The 20,358-nt window shown below is 48.7% G+C and overlaps 3 protein-coding genes and 1 long non-coding RNA gene across 7 annotated transcripts in view; 3 read left to right on the forward strand and 1 right to left on the reverse strand.

The window, feature by feature from the left end:
* Nucleotides 1-3,658: 3,658 nt before the first annotated feature.
* Nucleotides 3,659-5,250, reverse strand: LOC117224205 (WD repeat-containing protein 18). Its single transcript, XM_033476972.2, has one exon. The coding sequence runs from the start codon at nt 5,021-5,023 to the stop codon at nt 3,704-3,706; it is 1,320 nt and encodes a 439-aa protein (XP_033332863.2). The 5' UTR covers nt 5,024-5,250; the 3' UTR covers nt 3,659-3,703.
* A 348-nt stretch (nt 5,251-5,598) lies between these two features.
* Nucleotides 5,599-8,260, forward strand: LOC117224206 (uncharacterized). Its single transcript, XM_033476973.2, has 6 exons — nt 5,599-5,854; nt 5,919-6,084; nt 6,165-6,382; nt 6,457-6,624; nt 6,693-6,871; nt 6,941-8,260. Exons 1-6 carry the CDS (start codon nt 5,745-5,747, stop codon nt 7,078-7,080), a joined length of 981 nt encoding a protein of 326 aa, XP_033332864.1. The 5' UTR covers nt 5,599-5,744; the 3' UTR covers nt 7,081-8,260.
* A 3,947-nt stretch (nt 8,261-12,207) lies between these two features.
* On the forward strand, nt 12,208-15,921 carry LOC117224315 (uncharacterized). The gene is made up of 2 exons (XR_013034725.1): nt 12,208-12,434; nt 13,252-15,921. It is a non-coding gene; the product is annotated as an uncharacterized LOC117224315 (long non-coding RNA).
* Nucleotides 15,922-16,685: 764 nt separating this feature from the next.
* The window catches only part of LOC117224154 (protein kinase C-binding protein NELL1), a 90,566-nt gene continuing 86,893 nt past the window's right edge, over nt 16,686-20,358 (forward strand). Inside the window, exon 1 of one of the 4 annotated variants that reach the window (XM_076526128.1) lies at nt 16,686-19,385. In XM_076526128.1, coding sequence (XP_076382243.1) covers nt 19,010-19,385 — 376 coding nt within the window. In that variant the 5' untranslated portion in view covers nt 16,686-19,009. The remainder of the gene's footprint in view (nt 19,386-20,358) is intronic. The other 3 variants (XM_076526124.1, XM_076526126.1, XM_076526127.1) reach the window with 3 other exon arrangements.

Genomic DNA, 20,358 nt, shown 5'->3' on the forward strand with positions numbered 1-20,358 from the left:
GACACACTGTGATACACCGCCATATTTAACGTTTAAGATCGATCATCGCCCCGTTACGTTTTAATTAAGTGAGCCAGGCCGGCGGGGGTGTGCGGGTAGCACGGGCGTAGAACCAGCGAGAAACGAGCTCTCCGGAGGAATGGTATTTAAAGCCGGATCCGGCGTGTCCGTCGCGAATAATATTGCCTCTCGGTGCACGCGCTTCATTAACATTGTTTAGACAAGAGTTTTCCGGCTCATGGCGGCCGGGAATTTTCGCAAATATTATTATCGAATCCGGCAGCCAAGAGGACCGTTTCCCAGGGGGAGACAGAGCAAAGAGGCAACTTGCTTTGCTTGCTTTCCCCTCGTCCTCCAACCCCTCTGTTCACGACCCGTTCCTCGCCGCTTCCGCGGAACCAGTCGGCGCGCGCCATTTAAACGGCGTCTTTTTCGTTTCTTTTTTCCTCTTCCCCGCGAAAAGTACGCGACGAGCTCGCAAATCATTGTGTTAGGCACAATGAAAAGTTTCGCCTGACGCCGGCGAAGTATCCCATAACCGGAGCTTGCGAGCACATAACGAAACAAATTTACGAGATGCTAAACTTATGCCTCTCCACCCCACGGCTCTACCTCCCCGCGGAATTCCATTCCTCCGGCGAAACAACGTTTCCTGTCCGACCGGCGGAAAAAATGCTGGAGGGTTAATTTAACCTCGTCGAAAGAACGGCTGCGTCGTTCGCTGTCCCGACGCGATCTTCGTCGCGACGGTTTCTGGCAACTCGCACGAGAGACAGATTTTTTTAACGAAAAAATGTACAAGTTTAAGGAGATTCGTTGTGTTGGTTGTCTTTTGCCAAGGCGTCGAATTACTGTTGGTATTTTATTTGTGAAAATTATTGTACACGCAAGGGTTGCAAGGGGATAAATTGAAAATTTCAAATTCAGAATTTTTTTTAAACTCTTTTCGAAGTTTCAATCGTCATAAATTTGACGCTATTTGTGTATGCATCAGCTAATTTGTACAAAGTCATCATTAAAACTTGTTTTCTAATATTCAATATTTTATATATTAATATATATAAAATATATATATTATATATTAATAGTAATATAATAATATATAATTTATTTAATATTAATTATATTATTATTATGATATAAATATATACATTAATAATAATATATATTATATTATGCATTTAAATATATATTATATATATTTTTAATATTAATATTCAATAATTGGTGTGAAAAAGGTTCAATTTTACTTTTGACTTTCACGATGTTGTATTTAGAACGTCGTACCTCAGCACGGAATCGTCTAAAACGAATATTTAGAGTTTGGCAGCTTGAAAGGGTTGTCACTTCGTAGCGAAAGAATTTTGTCGACTACATCAAGCTTGAAAAATCGACTCTCGGCCACGAAAAAACGCTTTCCGGAACGCTGCGCGCGTTCGCTGTCCGCACGCCGCGTATTCCAGATAAGTTTCGAAAGCGAATCTTTCGCTTCTCAGCGCGAGTTTCGAGCGACGAAAATCTGTGCGGAGTGCGGCACACATCGACCGCCGCCCCCACATTTCAATTTCACGCGTTTTATGCGCCGTTCCCGATGTTATTATCGCGCCGCGAACATTATTTCAACCCCCGCGAGCGTCGCTCCGCGGCGGTACGTTCGATCCGGCGAAGTGAATCGGTCGTTCTTCCAATTACCGTGGGCGAATTTCATTTTTGTAACGCGATTACATTTCCCCGGTAAAATACGGCCGGCTGTTTGTAAAGCTGCGGGAACGCGACGCCGGGTTCCCGCGATCCGCCGATGGAAAATGGCGCGACCTGAACATCGTGATCGTGACTGATGCCGGTCGAATAATTATGCCCGGTTCATTTGACGCGCCGACCGAAAATCGCAGCCCTTCCTAATGGCACTTGACAACCGGGCGAATGAAATTGTAACTCCCGCCCAACGTAACGCTGCCTCATTAACCCCTTGCCGTACCGTTTTCTTCGCAGTTATAACGATGTTCGATACTTAAAATAGTTTCGTGGGGGGAGAACGGGGCTAGAGATTCTGATTTTGAGGAAACGTAAAAATTGACTGAGAAATAATGCGGTTAACTCTTTCGTTTCTAAGTAATTTATTGTTAAATTTATTCGGCTTGAAATTAATTCAAGTGGTAATTCAAATCAATTCAAGTAGTAAAGTAATTCAAATTAATTCAAGCAGCAAGTAACTCAAATCAATTCAAGTGGTAAGTAATTCAAATTAATTCAAGTAGCAAGTAATTCAAATTAATTCAAGTAGTAAATAATTCAAATTAATTCAAGTAGCAAGTAACTCAAATCAATTCAAATAGTAAGTAATTCAAATTAATTCAAATAGCAAGTAATTCAAATAAATTCAACCAGCAAGTAATTCGAATTAATACAAATTCATAATTTGCGATTAATTCAACTCAAACTTAATATATCGCAGAGTAAGTTTTTCGTAGAAAAAAAATCGGCTGGCACCTCGCGTTTAGAAATAATAGTTTCTAATCATCCGCGTGGAGCGGAGGGGTTGACCGATCGCCTGTGCAATCCGCGGCGCAAATACTCCCCGTGACCAACTGTTCTTGATCGACTGAATTGATCGAATGCACTGTAATATCAACCGCTGTGCCTTACGTACCGAGAAGAAAGGGTAGGGACCCTTTGTTTCCCTTGAAATAACATCAACAGAGCTTGCGGGGCTCGCACTACTTGGTCCACGTCGCCCGTAAGCTCCCTTGGACCTCCTTTCCAACCCCGGCAAAGAACATGATTCATTGATCACCCTTAGGGACTGTTCCGCAGCCCCTGATAGTCTTTGCAGGACGGCTCCTCAATTTTCCAACGCACGGATTTGTAGTTAAATCCGTTGCTTACACAAATCTGAACAGCTTGTACAATATTGCCCCTTCGCGCTCGCGTGGCGGCGCCACTGAAATTGTTGTATCGCGTAATAATAATAATTATAATTTTTATATAATTTCTATATAATTTATGTACAATTTTATCATTTTTACATTATCAAAGTACAGATGCGAGAAATCTAAATTAAAAGTGTAACCATTGCATGAATCACCAAACTAAACTTCATATGCACAAAATGCACTTTGTCATGCAAAAAGGAAATACCATAAGTCGGAATAATGATCTCAGATTTACCGTTGAAACGGCATCGAGTGCCAAGGGTTAAATCTGCAAGAAAGTCTGTATAATATAATGTCTAAATGAATAATTAATACATGAATCTGTATAATATTATCCGTAAAAATACGCGTTTGCATAGAGTTTACGAGTCACGATGCGCCCGGCAAGTTTCTCAAGACCTCTCTAAAGCGGAACACAGCGATTTTGCAACACGGCGGAGGCAACAGAATTATCAATCTCCCTCGTAATCAAAATTCTTATCGCAACTGTGCCGGAAGTTCGGCGAAATCTATCGCGAAGGGAACACTGTTTGCTCGAGAATAGAAATTTTCTGCAACGCTCTGCTTTACAGCCTTGTCGCGCGCGCGCACTGCACCCCGGTTAATAACTTGTTCGAGCAGAAACAGCGATTCTACCGTTATATCTCGTCTCGAAGAACCGACGTTCCCTGGAATATTCTACAAGGCAAAGAGGGGGGGTTGTTGCGAAAGAGTATAACGAACGATGCAACGGGAACTGTTTATTCAACTCGGATGCTCCGTATAAAAGTTCAAGGCCGTTGTTCCTCGGCCGCACCGTTTCCGTCCGACCGTTCAAAATCCCTTCCCAGAATCTGTTTCACGCTGTACTGATAAATCGCGGCGTTGATTCTCCTCAGCCTCTCGATCTCCTCCCTCATCTCGAGCAGCTTGCCGGACTGCGAGTCCCCCGCAGCCGCGTCCTCCACGGCGTCGCCAACAAAGGACTCAAACCGGAGGAAATCCGGATCGATTTTATCCCTGGAAACCACCTGGACGACGCTTTGCTTGCCGTCGACGTCGTCCGATATCCTCTGCAGATTGGCGACGACCAGGTTCGGCCGAAGATCGGCGACCTTGAAGTTCTCGTAGTTCTTCGCGAAGAATGCCGCGGTGATGGGCCCCTTGTGCTCGATGGTCCTGAGGACCTGGCGGCTGGCGACGTCCCAGAGGTGCACCTCGCCGGTCGTTGATCCGGAAAGGAAGTACCTGGCGTCGATCGAGGTCGACAGGGCCACGATCGTGGACTTGTGGCCCCTGAAGACGACGGTGCCCTCGGAATCCGAGCCGTCTCGCACCGTCACGTGATGCTCTATACCGCGGGGCGGCTCGTGCAGGTTGAACTTGTAGACGCTGCCGTCGGTGCACCCGACGAAGAGGTCGCTGTCGCGGTTGCTGAGGCAGACCGAGGTCAGAGGCACGTCGAAGACCAGGGTCAACAGCAGGATACCGCTTCCTGGCTCGTAGACGTTGCAGGTGCGGTCCAGGGACACGGTGCACAGTCTTCCTCTGGGGCCAGGGTGGCCGAACCGCAGGTCCTTCACCGGCAGGGAATGGTGGGAGAATCCGTGGAGAGGCGTAGATCGTTCGTCGTTGGCGACGCTGAAGAGGGACCACACGAAGACGAGGCCGTCCTCGGCCCCGCTGGCAAACAGAGAACCGTCGCTGCTGAAGGACAGACAGTTCACCGTTTGGTAATGCTGCGACAGATGGCCCAGCAGTTTGCCGTTGCACACTTGCCAGAGGAACAGCTTCTCCGAGATGGCTGCGACCATAAAGGCGCCATTCGGCGTGCAAGCCAGGGCGGTCACTTTACCCGGCGTGGTCAAACGAAGATTAGACACCGGATTAGGGTTGTTCAGGGGCCATACGTGGATCCTAGGTTTCGTGAGGTCTGCGCCGATTATATAGCTGTCGCCCAGCAGCTGCAGAGTGCCCTGCGCCAATGCTCCCGCGTGTTTGTACGTCGACAAGGTGGACCCTGTGCGTGGGTCCCACGTCGCTGCGCTCCAATGTTCGCCGGTGCTGTCGCTCGTCAGGATCACTTCCCTCGTGTTGGCGATCTGCGACATTTTTCCCTCGTTGTTCTTCAATCGCAGACTTTCACATGGCAATTTCAAATTTCCCGTGTGCACGTGCCGCAAAGGTTAGGTCGCCGCCATGAACTACCGGCATACAAGAACCGCCGTCGCGTACCGTTTTTCCACCTTGTCCGAACCGCCAATCAGCTGACGAGAAAATAATCCTGTGTTTTTGTTTAACACGTGGCTCCCGTGTTGCGAACAATAATTAATCCTGTGACAATCGCGTGGAAATTGCTGAACTTTATTTTCCTAAGAGCAGAGCAATGATTTTTGATACGCGGGTCGAGCTGCGAACGTAAAATGGCGGCCGTGCTCCGCTGAAAAGCAACCTTGTGGTTGTTTTTGTTTTTGTATTACTGTATCCATTGTAGGAAATAAAGTATTTAGCATGGACACTTCGTTTCCCTTTATTTATTGATTTCGATTTCGTTGCTCGACGGTTATTCTTCCGATCGTTTGATAAATTTCACCACGTACACGTTCGTCACGTCGTGACGCGAACGGTCGTTTATATTTCTCGTCTGACCTTGATCGTGATCGGATGACGTAATTCTAATTTTTGGGGAACGTAGATCCTAGCGACTCCGTGCACCTCCGGTTGTTTGGTTATGTTATGTTGATTCCTCCCGAGGTATTCGACGTGATTCGCTAACAAAAAACAGCGGGAAGGTGTGTCGATAGCGTGGCATAAAGTTGTTTCAATTTTCTCATGGGCTTTATCGACGATGAATTGCAAGAAGTGTCAAAACTCTGTCAAAATGTTGTCGAAGGTAGTCGCCTCGTCTCCTGTGTGCACACAATGGTGCGAGTGGAAATAGCGTAAGTTCGAGGACGATTGACGATTTTGTGAACCGTTCTTTACGTATGCCCCTTTCGTCCGCAGGAAAACAAAGTTCAAGACGATCGTTGCGTGCATCCAGTTCTCGAAGGACTATCCTGACAATCCGCTGTTGGTCGAGCTGAAGAGCAAAACTCTGTCGTCGAAGCTGCTCGACGGATTAACAGAAGTTTGCGAGAAGGAATGCAAGAAACTCTTGGGGAAAGCACAGGTGAAATTATTGTCACTTTTCGTCTTGACTGTACAGCCTCTTGAATTTCCTATTTAATTCTGCGGTTCCTCTCTTCGCAGGTGCTTCCCATGCTGAAGCTGATCCGTAATTTCATAGACGAGAATCCACTGATCTGTTGCTACGATGAAATCTCTACCCTAAAAAAAACCCTGGAGAGTGACGACGAACTAAAGTTGAGACAGAAGCATTCTTGCATCTACTTGAAGATTCAGCAAGGATTGTACTATCTCAAGGCCAAGATTGAAATACCAGACGATTATCCAGTCGATTGTGTGAAGTATGTGTAATTAATGGGCAGTTTTATATGCGGGTGCAGAGACAGCAGCTAAAGTTTTCTTACCTTTGTCCTAGATTGGAAGATGCTGACACGAATTTCCCTCCACTGTTTACCCGATATTTCTTGGGCCAAGGTCGAGAGTTAGGCAGGCAGTGCGTGGAGCCACCGTTGAACAAACAGTCGCAGAAAACTCCATTTGCACCGTCACCTTCGTTGAACATTGTTGCCTCCTTTCTTATAAGGTATTTCGATTGGAAATGTCTCACGAAGTTACGACGAGTCTTCATTTTGTTTCTTCTTTCTCATTTAGGTCTGTGAAGAAATTGCCACAAGAGCATTGTCAGTCTTGCAAACAGAAATGTTTGCCAACAAATCCAGAGGAAGCAGAAACCAACGAGAATGCGAACATGCATATAGAGAGATTGTACTGTGGTCACTTGTTCCACTTGCATTGTCTTGTGACATTCATGAAGACTCCTCCATTCCATGGTAATTAAATATATGTTATATGTGCGATCCGTGTCTTCTAAATAAGCAATTCTGTTGTTGTTTTTACAGGGGGTAAGAAATGTCCAACTTGTGGAAAGCGCATTTACCATGACAAGTGGGCAATAAGCGACAAGCTTGCGGAGGATCGTTGGGCCCACCAGCAAGCCAGAGCAAGGGAGTTAGCAGAAGTAGCTGATTTCTTTAATTGAAACATGTTTCAATTGAACTTAATCACAGAAACTGGCACAAGTTCTGCCACAAACGCGATTGCCCCTGAGAGGTCGAGCAAGGAGTAATTACAATGAATAAATTTAAAAAAAAAAGAAATTACTTGTAATACAGTATGTTGCAACATTCGAAAATGAATGTTCATAGGCCAGTCAGAGAGAAGGTATTTTTAATACCATAAAGTATATTATATCGATTATATTTATATCATGTTTCAATGGATTATGAACAGGATTGCTTGATTCGTGGTGCTAATATAAAACAGTTTATATTCGTCGTTTGATTCACCTGTCCGAAATCGATTTTTCGAGCTAATAATACTAATAACAACAATACCGCATATTATATTCATTTCTATTGTAAGCATTGATTCGATTGATTTGTCGAACTTGCGTAATACGGTAACTAAGTTTTTATAGCGTTGTACAATCGGAGCAACTTCGCGAAAGAAACATAAGCGTACACGATAAGTTTTTGTATCTGAATTTGTACCTCGAAGTACTTCTACGATTTCTTTTATATTCTATATATCTATATATACAAGATAAGGTGTGGTTTGAAAATCAATGTTGGATCGCAGTTAAAAAATAAAAATAACTGATAATTCATGCATATTTATCTCGAATGTCGAGGGACTCACCGGTACGTTTAGGTGTCCTCGGACCGTTAGGATCAAGTCGACATTGGATTCGTCTTTATTCTTCGTTGAACAACAATTGTTGAGTCGCGTCTTTTGGTGCATCTCGTAGAGGAGTATTTTCCGAAGCTGCCCAGTCTGTCGCAACGCTAAATTCATGATTTCTTTCTTCAATTAAAACACTAATCACTTGGGGAACTTGTACCCTCTTCTGCCTGGAGTAGCCCGCGAAATGTTGTGCGTGATCGATCAGTCGACCGCAGCGCCGCGCGCGGGAAACTTCAAAAACGCTCGAAGCGCCCGAAAAACGTTAAATTCGTAATATCTCGTCGTTGGCGACAAAATCATGGATAACTATCGGGCGACTGGGCAACTTTAACCGTACGATCATTAACGAATTCATTTATACAAAAAACCTCATTGGAGAACAGTGTTCTCAACAAATATTTGTTACACTTTAACATTGTTGTGCGGAATGTACTTACGACTTTCTTTGTAACAATAAATATATTTGATGGAGACAAGCTCGGCGCGTCTAATTTGTTGCTACGATCGATATATCTGTCCTGTTTGAAACAAACTTACGACATTAGTGATAATTAGAAAAATATTTCGTAGATAACGATCTTTGCGTATTTAAATTTTTAAGCGAGATACATTCCGCGTTATCGATAACGAAGAATACAAATCGTCGGCGCAGAGTGTTCCTCTTTGAAATATTAATTATAACTTCGCAAAGCTGGCACATTTATCCAGCTGACTCTATATGTATGTACATATACATATACGTACATGTATATTCGTTCATTGCCGCATGTATTTGTGACCGTGGTTGTGACATATTGATCCCCGCTACCGACTACGGCGATCCTCTATTTATCTCGGTCCTGTGCTAGCTCGCGCACTGCCATTTCTGCGAACATATTTTCATTCATCCCCTCGGTTTGTCTTTCCGCGACGCGACATCGTTCTACGAGCTTCGACGCAGCGCGAACCATGCATCACCCCGTACAAATCTAGACCGCGATTAATTTGAAAAAAAATCCCGCAATAAAACAGCCGAATTTACGAACAATATTCTTTCGAAGAATTGCACATAAGTTCGTCATGTTAGCTGAATTTTCAGCCGAATTTTCGACCGGAGATTCCAGCGCGGCGAACGTTCGAACGTTCAAATTTCCGAAGACGCTTCGCGACGCCGCCGTAGAATCTTGAAAACCCCGATCGTAGAAATCGCGCGATCGATCCGACGATCGTTTCGAACGCCGTGTCCGAGCGCGTCCGGCTCGATTAACCGAGCCGTCTAATTACTTTAACACGGCCGGCGGAGTTCTTCGCGTATACACACGTGCTCGGCTCCGGCAGACAGCCTGTCAGACTAATTCCCAGTTATCGATTCCACGCATACGTGGAAACGCACCGTTGTGTTGCATGTCCGTGGGGGGCGGGTAAAGTACGTGCTTCTTACACGGCCAGTTCCTCGAAACGCGTTATAGGAAGCGGTCAGAGCGATCCTCCGTGGACGATGTCACCGCGATTCCGAAATTCTAGCTCCGTTGTATATTCTAGTAAAAGCTGGTTTATCAACCAGCCGAAGCATTTTGATAATTAAAACACGCTAATAGGATGAAAAGAGATCACGGAGGGCGGACGGGGGTGGGATCTAGGTTGGCCGAAGGTACTGCGTCGTCCAGCCTGACCTAATCTCGAGCGCAAATGCTAACTTACTTCCAGCCTGGCTGGAACTAATCGCGATGCTATTTACATTCGGTTCTAGGCGTGTCGGAGAGCAAACGCGACCTGTGCGGCCGCCGATAACGATCGCTATAGGTGACCAGACCCATCAATTCGGCCGTCCATCCGCGAGCCTGGGCGCTCTAGAAAAAGAGTGAAAGAAAGAGAAAGAGCGCGAGCCCCTTTTCCTGGACGTTCCACGCGGAAACGTTCTTGTTATCGCATCGAGGACCCCCTGTTTGACCCGTTTCTCCCCGCAGGAAACACTAAATCCTGAGCTGAACGCCTAAGCGATAAACCAGTTGCCCCGAATAGCGTGCCCGGCGTGCCTCGAATCCGCGGATCCCGTGCAGTCGGCCAAAAATTTTTCGGGATCGTCCTTGTGCGCCGATCCGGGGGCCCTCCTCCTCCTCCTTCTCTTCCCCCCGCGCGTCCCGCGTTCTCCACGTACCAGGGTCGGATTATACATACGATACACCTATAATTGCACGTAGGGCAGCCTCGTCGTAACGCTTCCATGGATCGATAGCCGGGAAATGGCCGGAAGCCAAGTCCGGCGACGTCGTTTCGAGTTTTGCCGTTGTCACCGGCATGGGACCTAACCCCTTTCTTGAACGTCCCACTTGTATCGGTCATCCCCCAATGCCCGGGAACCCCTTCCCGCGACGTTGCGTTTCGTTCCAGCCCGAGCTGACCAGCCCCTTTTCGCCGTACAGGTCCTTCCCCGATGAATGAAGACGCGGCGATCCACTGTCCCAGAATCGAGAAGCTCGAGTGATCGTTCGGAACGTTTTCCAGGAGGAGGATCGGCCGCGAGAATCGCGAGCGGGCTCGGAAAACGTCGGTTTTTTCACCTGCGCCCTCGAGAGGCCATTGTTTGGCCTCCTTTGTGCGCTCAATCATCGGCGTTCGAATCACGCGATCCGGGCTGCGCGCAGCCAGAAGCCGCGCGGGCCGCCATTTATCCCCGGCTTTCTTTAAATCCTCAAGGGCGGCCTTGGAAAACAACCCCCGGCGATATCGGAATCGAAGCACACCGCTGGCTCCGTGTTTAGCCAGCGGGGTGCAACCGGGCCGAATAATGTACGCATTGTTTCTTTTTTTTTTTGGTTTTTTGTTTTCTTCTTCCGATCCGGAGTTCAGCCGGCACGCATTGTCCAGGCGATTTTTAGCCCGCTCCAGTTTCAAGGTCGCACGTTGCCGCGTCTACTAGTTCATTTTCTTTTCTTTTTTTTCGAAGAGCGATCCGGCGAAGCTTCTTGCGAGGAAGAAGGGAGAAACGGGTTGCGGAGGGGTGAATCATCCCCATGGTCAAGGATAGCGAGTCGAATGCGGCCAGGGTGGCCGCCGTGGAGGCACATCAAAGGTGCCGGCACGCCGGAACCAGCCGACCATTCAGTTTCGCGAGAAGGTGGGCTTTCCAAAGAGCAATATGCCGAGTCCCCTCCAGGCTTCCAGGGAGCGATTCCTTATCCTGGGGATCTGAAAGGCGACGGCTGGGCCTGCCGAGGAAGGAAAGAAAGGTGGACGGTGGCGCGTGCCACGCGAGGGGTCACCACACCGGAGGATCCTTTTATTTTGCGGAAGATCGGCCGGGCGCGTGACACGAGCGCGCGTCCACGTATTCCTTTCACCGGGAACAATGGGGTCGTGTCCGAAGGACGTATCACCTCACAGCCAAGGGTAACCGGCACCGGTAAATGATCCGTGAACGCAGCTGCGTGTGTCTTTCCGCGAAACTTTCTTCCTTAAAGCGACGGTTCCGCTGACTCTCGGTCCATTCACGTGGGCCCGATTAAACAACAATATACTCTGGCTCTGTATAGGTTGGTGTAACAGATACAATAAATGCAACTGAATAAATATACTGTGGCTCGGCGACATTATAGTCGACGTGTCCAAGAGAAATATATTTTCTACCGTTTTCTTCGCGATCGATGATTAGACCGCGGATTTGATGCATTTCTGACAAAATTGGAAGGATGAAACACGGAATTTGTAAAAATATTAGGAGAATTCAGGGTTGTTTTATAATAGTGTTTTATTGTTTTCAGTTTGTTGAATTACTTCGCAGATGAAATACATTTTTACTTGGGCCTCGTTTCTTTTAACAGCTGCAGCCGCGCGCCATCGATAATATACAGTCGTCGACAAAAATATATGCGGAAATATAGAAATTTGAAGCTGGAATAACTTTTCTGAAATTGGACCGGACGAATTGAATTTTTCTGAGACGTCAGAAGGACTAGTTTTAGCTCGATCAAGTTTTTGCAGAAATAGCAATTGAGTGGAGCGACGAAGAAAAATAAGAAACGTCACAAAATTTAGCATGTAATATGCTTTAATAAATTTTATTTTCGATAATAAAATGTAATATCATAATAAGTTGTTTAAAAGCTCACATTAGAGACGATGGCTTTAATCAATTTTTTCATATTTTCGCTTCTTCTACTTAAAACTATGTCAGAGACGATTTGACACTAATTGGCTACACCATAATAATTACCTCCATTATCCTATTTATTGTTACAAAGACAATTGTAAGTACATCCTGCACAGAAACGTTCTCCTTCGGTGCAGTTCATTGTTCAAATGAATATGTTTATCATCGTAGAGTCAAGGTTGCACGGGCTCGACAGTTATCGAGGATTGTACAACCGGATAATTTGAACTTACCACTTTCGAACTCGCAGAGCGTTTGGATTTTCCCGCGCGCGGCGCTGCGATCGCATCGCGAAAATCCGCGCGCTTCTTAGGCAGAAGGTGTTATCGCTGTCGAGATAATTGGTGTTTTAATTGGGAAGAACCGCGAATTTAGTGCTAAAATGGACCGAACGGATTCAGAAAATTCTCCTCTACAAGATGTACTAAGAAACAGAAGTCAACAATTACTCTTCGACGAAGAACAAAGGCCAATTCCACGTCGACATTATACTATCGGTCGGAGAACACTACAACGTACCGGTAAGTCTTTCGACAGTCGATAAATACGAATTAATTGTCAATTACTTTTATGTTTAACTGTTATTCAACGCTGATTTTCTTATTGTTTATATACAATGTAAAAGAAATCGTACAAGTATAGTTCGGGGTAGAAAAATTCCACATAACCTTGACAGAACTTACGGTTATCGTGTACGTAGTATGACAAATCGAATGCCAATCGAATGCTTAGAATAGAAAATAATATAATGCGCGATATCGGTGTATTATTAGCTCGAGAAATCGATTACGGACAGATGGAATCGTACGACGAAAATAAACTATTAGCGCCACGAATCAAGCAATCTGTTCACAATCCATTGAAATATGATATAAATATATATTTGATATATTGATATAATAATATACTAATATTACTATATTGATATAATAATATACTAATATTGCTATATTGATATAATAAAATATACTAATATTACTATATTGATATATTAATATACTAATATTACTATATTATACATATATATAAATATACAAATACTAAATACATATATTACTATATATATAATATACTAATACTAAAAATACCTTCTCTCTAACCATTCTCCCTGAACATTCGTTCCCAAATGTTGCAGCATACTGCATTGCAAATAATTTCTTTTGAAATTTATCAATCGCAATTACTCTTTAACTCTCTTTTTGTCTGATATACGAGACATTATAGTTATTTACATAATATAACCAACAATAATAAATATATAATTTATGTAATATTTACATTTATAAAAATGATCTTAGAATTACCTTAGACGGTTAAATTGGGCTTAACATTTTTTAGATGAGCAAGTATCAGGAAGTTCAGGTGTCAGGAATACTAGTCGTAGGTACTGCAAATCGATAAAGGGAATTAACAGATTTCAATCAAAGAGATTCCAACTCCTTTGTCCAGGAAGATAATGCAAATAGCCAGGATAATGCAAATAGGCAGGATAATGCAGATAGGCAGGATAATGCAAATGGAACAAGTGACCGCAACGCATTCCTGCATTTTCATTGGCCCGGTAAGATCCCGCAGCCGGTCTGGACGGTAAGTTGCGATATTCCGGATGACCGGGAAGCTGTTACTCGGCCGACAGCCTCCGGGGCTTCCCGATGCGAGAGCCGTGAAATAAATTAGTCGATTCGACGTGAATAGACGGCGACGTCGAACGCTCATTAATGGTCCATTCGGGGGTGCGGTGTAGGGTGTCGCGCAACTGCATCGGGCCGCGCAATGAAGCTTAGGCGGCAAGGCCCAAGAAGCGGGGAGCCGCAACAACAAGTTGCAACCACCTGGCGAGGGTAATGCCGGCCACCCAGTGGCCTCCAGGTGCTCTGGAAACCCCCTGCCTCGTCCCGCATGCCTGCTGGTAATGGCAACGCGGACGCGTCACAGCCCAGCTAGGCCCAGAAACGCCAGGGAACACCAGGGGACATCGGCAAAGGCCAGTAAACACCAGCGAAGACCAACGAAGACCAGCGAAGTCGGGATAGGCCAGCGAAGACGATCCGACCAGGAGCCGTACTGATCTTGAAGAAGCGAGAAACGCGGGCCAGCCGCTTCTCTTTTCCTCCGCAGCGGCTCCGTATCCTTCTCTCTCTCGCCGTGGCAGAGAGGGCAACGGTATCGTTCTGGAACACGCGCGAATCAACGTTCCAAAATCGATACGTACATCTGCCGCAACGTAGAGTCTATTGACTCCTCTCGCCGCTGCTCCGAGGCATCTCCAAGGCGACTCGGAGAGGACGGAACGCGGCGTCCTGCTTTCCACGAGATTTGATAGGGAGACGGGGGCGGGGGACCAGCCCTGCTGGTTAAGCCCCGTGCACGCCTCGTTTTATCGGCGTCGTACGGTTTAACGGCCGGATCGGGCCATTTCCGCGGCATTCGCCGGTAGTTACCGAAATTAGTGGACACCAACGTGGACGCTGGTTCCCCGCGGCCTTCTGTTACGCAACCTCTAGCGATATTGCTCCGAATGGGAGGGGTCGCCCAGCGTCAAAGACGCCGATACGATGCAGAAATAGGCGATAGTTTTACTAAATAATTCTCGGAGGGCCGGAATGGAATGGACACCTGGCTTTCTAAATTGAATGCTAGCTAGTCTGCACAGAGAAGCGTGTCCTTCTAGCTCCGAGACGACCGAGGGCGCCTATGGGAGCTTCAAAAATTTGCTTCCGATGCGCCGTTAGCACCCATAGGCGCCCTATAAATTTCGCTAGAATTTATTGTTATTATTATAGAGAAAATCCGTGAAATACTCGCACGTTGCTCGCAGCGTAGGCTGCGATCGAACCGTCGTACGCCGTGTGCACGAGGAATGTTTAAAAATCCGCGGTAGCCTAAGCGTTAACGCAACCAGAATGCTGGTCGGAAAGATATTCTTGAACTCTGCGGTTTGCTTCGGTATTCGGACGGACGTTTCGCATCCCCCGTCGGGGTTGTTTTGCGGCGGTCAAGCTTTCCTCCGCGAAGATTCGCGGAGCATCTTGCCGCGGAGCGAGCGCGCGAGCGGTGCCAACGGGTCGAAGCGGCGAGCAAAAAGTTCGCAGTGAATTTTTATGGGACGCAGACTGCCGTAGGATTGTAAGTGCACCGCAGCGATAATTCCGTCGACCGTGCGCGTTGTTATCATGTTGATGCGTTTGCTATGTAAAGCCGTCGCCTCGATCCTTCGGCGAACGATTCCTGCGGCAAGACCGGAAAGTCTGCGCGAACGAAATTCTCCGGCACGCAGAGGGCGTTCGCCCTGATGCCGAAATCGAGGCGTCTCACGAATTGGAGCGCGGCGGCGGACAATTAGCGCAAGCCGATCGGCGAATTGCAGCGCCGACAGGTATTCATTTCCGAGATCGATGACGGCGTCACCCGACACCGTCGTCTACGGGGCACCATGCACCCAGCGAACTGTAAAAAGAGAACGCGTATCCGTTCATCGGCGAGGAAGAACGAAAGGGACGCCCGTTCAACGGGACATCGAAATTATTTCTTTCGATGGGGCTAACCCTCTCGCCGTTGCCATTCGATTTAACATAGGGATATTTAATTTATTAAATACGGAGATATTTAATATATTAAATATAGAGATACTCAATATATTAAATATAGAAATATTTAATATATTAAATATAGAGATACTTAATATATTCAATATAGAGATATTTAATATATTATATATAGGAATATTTTATTGATATCGTTGCTCTGACGGGTGACTTCTCCGATTTACGCGTCTGTTAATTTATAATCTACACTAAGGTATATAGTATAGGTATATAGCAAGGTATATAGCAAGATATACATATGTATAAGCTATACAATTAGGTATACAGTGAGGTATATGTAAAAAGTATACAGTAAGGTCACGCATTAGGGTAGTATCAGTAAGGGTGACACTAATTCTTAACTAGTTTCTGAAATTCATTTTTATTCTAATACATTGAACAAATTAAACGTTACTAGGATTTACTAAGATTAACCATTCTTACAAAATATCTGAAGCAACATCTCCTACAGTAAATTCCCGCTTTCTAGTTTCGGCGTGATCAATTAAACGACCTCGACATTGCGCGAACATTTCCGAGCGAATATTCTGCGCTTAACGCGTTAAAATCGTCGCTGCAAAGGGAGTGGATATTCCGTTGAACAAATCGAACACCTCTTCTCCCCGCGGTGTTCCAGTCAATCTTAAAAACATGCCCGACGGTCCAGCGAGCCGGGACAAGGGGTGCAACGGAAACGTATCGTCGCAATAACCGCGCAATTAGACGAAAAACGATTCTCCGGTTATTTATCTATCGGGCCTAAACAAAACCGTCCCCTTCACGCCGCCTCTCCCCTACGCGTAGAAAAGACAGACAGACAGCGAGTGTTACGTGCGGGGCAGAACTCGTTGGGGAGGGGGTTCGACGGAGAGCCGGGAGAGCGAGGGAGAGAACGAGAGAGAGAGAGAGAGAGAGAGAGAGAGAGAGAGCGGTGGGACGTGGTAGGGGGCTCGAGCAAGGAGGGGCGAGGGTAGAAGAGGAGAAACGGCCGGTCGGTGGGAGGGAGGCAGGGCGCGTGAGCGAGAGGGTGGGACGTTACGGAGAAGTGGAGCGAGAGAGAGGGTGGGACGGTTGATGGCACAGGTCGCGGGGGTGGTTTCGAGACGTCGCGTTGCGGGGCATCGATTTCGGGCCAGGCCGATGGCATCGGCGGGGCATCGAGGGGGTGCCACGACGTGGTGAGCGCGTCGCGGCGCTGCTGCTGCCACTGGCGGCAAGCAGGAATCCGAGCGAGCGAGCGGAGCGAGGCGAGGCGAGGCGAGGCAAGCGAGGCGGGCGAGCGAGAGCCGCTTGTATCGTTCGGGACTCGGGACACATTCTCCTGCGTTAGGCGAGGGCTCGACACGAGAGCCCGACAAGAAGAGAGCCCGAGGAGAGAGAAAGAGCTCGCGTGCGCGCAGAGCGGAGCGAAGTTTGCGGCCGGCACGAACTCGGCACGGAGGTAGCCGAACCTAGCAGACCCGACGACGATAGACACTGCCGCGTCGCCGCGTCCCTCTGTCAGCTCGAACGCTGGCGGCGTTCACGTTTCGCAGGGGTACGGAGGCTTTTCAGCGTGTGTCCGGTCAGTATACGTTCAAGTGCCCGCGACGACGGATCCCCAAAGCCCACCCGACGAGCGATTCTTCGGCGCGACGTTTCTTCACCGCCTGCTCCTCTCTTCGGCGCGTCTCTGTCTCTCTTTCCCTCTCCGTTCGTGTCGTCGGAAAGAAATCGCGATAGACGGACGACGGAATAAAGAGAACGCGAACGGGAAGCGTGAACGGTCTCTCTGGACGGCGTGCGGCTCCGAATGCGAGGTGCAAGCGGATGCGCCGGTGCACCAGCAGCTGCAGCTGCCACTGCCGCTACTACCGCCACTGCTACCAGCAGACCGCCGGTGCTGCTGCTGTCGCCGCCGCTGCCTCTGTCTCTGCCGCTGCCACCGCTGGTGCTGCTGCCGCTGGCAGAGCCTCGCAGAGGTGTCCACCTCGTGGCAGTCGACACTTCCTACCGGACGGTGGTAGTGTCCAGGCGCGCTGGACACACGAGCTGCAGCCGGTCGCTGCTGCTGCTGCTGTCGTTGCTCATCGAGCGTAAGGATTAAGAGAGGCACGAGCAGGGGACGAAAGAGAAGGAGGAAGAAGAAGGTGGCACACAACTAGGACGGTGCGGGTCTCCGTGTCGTCTCCGTTATACTTCGTAACTCCGTTATTCGTAACACGTAACCCGTTATCGTCACGTTTCGTTGTTATCGTTATCGTCGTCGTCGCCGTCGTCGATCGTCGTCGTCGTCGTCGATCGTCGTTGTCGTCGACGTCGTCGTCGTCGTCGTCGTGTCGGTGTGTCGTCTCGTCTGCGGGAACTCGCCGCGAGCATCGTGACCGTTCCGCTTGGTCCGAGTTACTTTGGTGGTTGGATTTCTCGAGGACGCAGGGCCGAACGGGAGCCGGAAAGGGCCGAGGAAAGGGGTTTCCTCGGGGTTGGAAGGAAAGAGTGCGACGAACCCTTCCTCCCTTCACGAGGCGCACCACTCTCGCATACTGACGCGCGACGTGTCGCCGGTAATATAGCGTGCGCGCTTTCGTTTAGAGGGTTTCTTCCCTCCGACAACGTCGTCCTCGTCGTCGTCGTCATCGTCGTCGTGGTCGTCGTGGTCGTGATCGCCGTGATCGAGGAAGAAGAGAAACGTGCCGGGAGCGCACACGCGGCTGTCTCCTCTCGTCGCCGTCGAGGTTCTTTTTCTCCGTCGACGCACGGGGTGGAATTTCGTGCGCCTTCCGCTCCGACCAGCGACGCATCGCCACCGGTGCGCTGGGGGACACAGTGACAGACAGACAGGGAGCGACAGAGAGATAGAACGAGAGAGAACGAGAGAGAAGGGAAAGAGACGGACGCGAATATTTTTTCGGGGCTGGAAAGCGACATGAAAACACTGGAAATCTATAGGGTGGCTCAGTGAGTCGCGAAGGAGAGAAGGCGACGCGCTCGCGTGCTGGCCGACCATAAACAAGCCGCGGACGCGCACGGCGGACGACGGACGGACGGGTCGGGCCTCGAGCGGGTTGGTTTGAAATTCGAACGGTCCGCGTAACTGTTACGTGATTGTCTCCCCGCGCGAAGGGGGGAGGGAGGGGAGGGGAGAGCAGTGCGGTTGACACGGGACAGGTAAAACGAAGACGAGGAGACACGCGTCGCGAATCTTTGGGGAAAAGAGGGCCTGACGGGGAGAGAGGGAAGATAAAGAGAAATCGGCGGAGGAGTGGGGGGAGAAGGAAGAAAACGAAGACGAAGACGACGAAGGGGGGAAGAAGAAGAAGAAGAAGAAGTTGTGATTATTATTTTGGTGTGCTGGTGGTGCTGGTACTCGGTGGAGCCAGGTCGTGGTGATGCCTCGCGGATCGGCTAGATCGCTGGGTGTCGTAGGTTCGGACGGCTTGGGTGCAGTCCCGGTCACGTACCAGGGTGTTCCGAGGAGGATACGCTGACGAGTGCAGCCCCCGGTGGCACGGCAGTCGTCGCTCCTGCAGGCCATGTATTACGGTCCGGTAATCGACCGTACCGGCAGCAGCTGCAGTGCCAGCGACCTTCAGCAGCCGCGATCACCACGTCGCCGCGGCGCCGCGACGACCGGCGTCGTCCCGCCCGAGGACGCCGACTCCGAGGAGGAGCAGCGTCTGTTCCATCGTCTGTTCCAGAGGAGGGTCGAGGAGCCGGCGTACGTCGTCCTCGACGTTCAAACGGCAGCGTGCCGAACCGGACCGGCCGACGACCACCGTCATGTTTCACGCGGCGGCGGACCATCCCGTGCCGGTCAAAGGCCAGGCAGAAGACGGCCCGGCGGGTACGCGGTCAGGATACTCGTGCTCGCCGCGGCCGCTGCCTTCCTCGCACTCGCCGTCTCGCCGGGTGAGTACAGAGCACCCTCTTCTTGTTACACGAACGATCTTGTCGCGATCCGATCGGGATCGATCTCTTAATCTCGCCGAAATACATCGAGACAAGTCCCGAAGCGATGTACAGTAATGTCTCCCTAATTGACGCTCGGATTGTGCACGAAAGTGGACAATTTTGGAAGAGGAGACACGATTGTTCAAGCCTTGCAGCTCGTTTTTACAATCGATAACCATAAAAAGCGAGCCACAAGGTTCGAACAATCGTATCTCCTCTTCCAAAATTGTCCATTTTGTGCGTCAATTAGAGAGACATTACTGTACCGTTGCTCGACTTCGGTCCAAGGCCTGTTTCTCGTGCGATCGCGTTGCTCGATTGTCGACGACGATCCAGCAGACGCGGAGGTCTGCATTTGATTGCAAAGGTTGCGCGTCGATGCCGGTGCACTCCGTGTAAGTCATCGGACCGGTCGATCGTCCCGCGAGACACTCGTAAATTTCCATATTTGTCAGCGCTTTTGCATCCGGCGAGCTACATATCTCGCCTTGCGTCCAGCAACGGCATGCGAATCGATTCTAGACCGCGTTCTCCGGGCCGAACGTTTGTCACGCGGAAGTTCGCGTCGCTCGACGGAGCTTGTTACGGTAATGTCTCTCTAATTGACGCTCGGATTGTCTTCGAGAATGGACGATTCGAGAAGGGGAGACACGATTATTCGTTTTTATAGTTACGAATTGTCAACGAGGCACAAATAATCGTATCTCCTCTTCCCGAATTGTCCAGTTTCGTGGACAATCTGAGCGTCAGTAAGGGTCTTGTATCGCCGCGATCTCGATCGCGAGGACCGAAGTTTCGGTTCCCTCAGTCTTGTCGAGAAACGTCGGAGGCAAAGGGTTGAAAGGACCGAAAGATTGCAGCGTCGATTACGTCTATCGGTTCTCTCGTTTCGGCGGCGAGCCTTCGCGTCGGACATCTGGAAGGATGATGT

This window comes from Megalopta genalis, chromosome 13 (genome assembly GCF_051020955.1).
Source record: "Megalopta genalis isolate 19385.01 chromosome 13, iyMegGena1_principal, whole genome shotgun sequence".
Taxonomy (NCBI): domain Eukaryota; kingdom Metazoa; phylum Arthropoda; class Insecta; order Hymenoptera; family Halictidae; genus Megalopta; species Megalopta genalis.

What these genes read in the sequence shown, in the direction of transcription:
- LOC117224205 (XM_033476972.2), bottom strand. Translation starts at nt 5,023, where the DNA reads ATGTCGCAGATCGCCAACACGAGGGAAGTGATCCTGACGAGCGACAGC.
- LOC117224206 (XM_033476973.2), top strand. Translation starts at nt 5,745, where the DNA reads ATGGGCTTTATCGACGATGAATTGCAAGAAGTGTCAAAACTCTGTCAA. An exon ending in GTTGCCTCCTTTCTTATAAG is followed by an intron (nt 6,625 to 6,692) that starts GTATTTCGATTG and finishes TTTCTCATTTAG; the next exon opens with GTCTGTGAAGAAATTGCCAC. An exon ending in GAAGACTCCTCCATTCCATG is followed by an intron (nt 6,872 to 6,940) that starts GTAATTAAATAT and finishes TTGTTTTTACAG; the next exon opens with GGGGTAAGAAATGTCCAACT.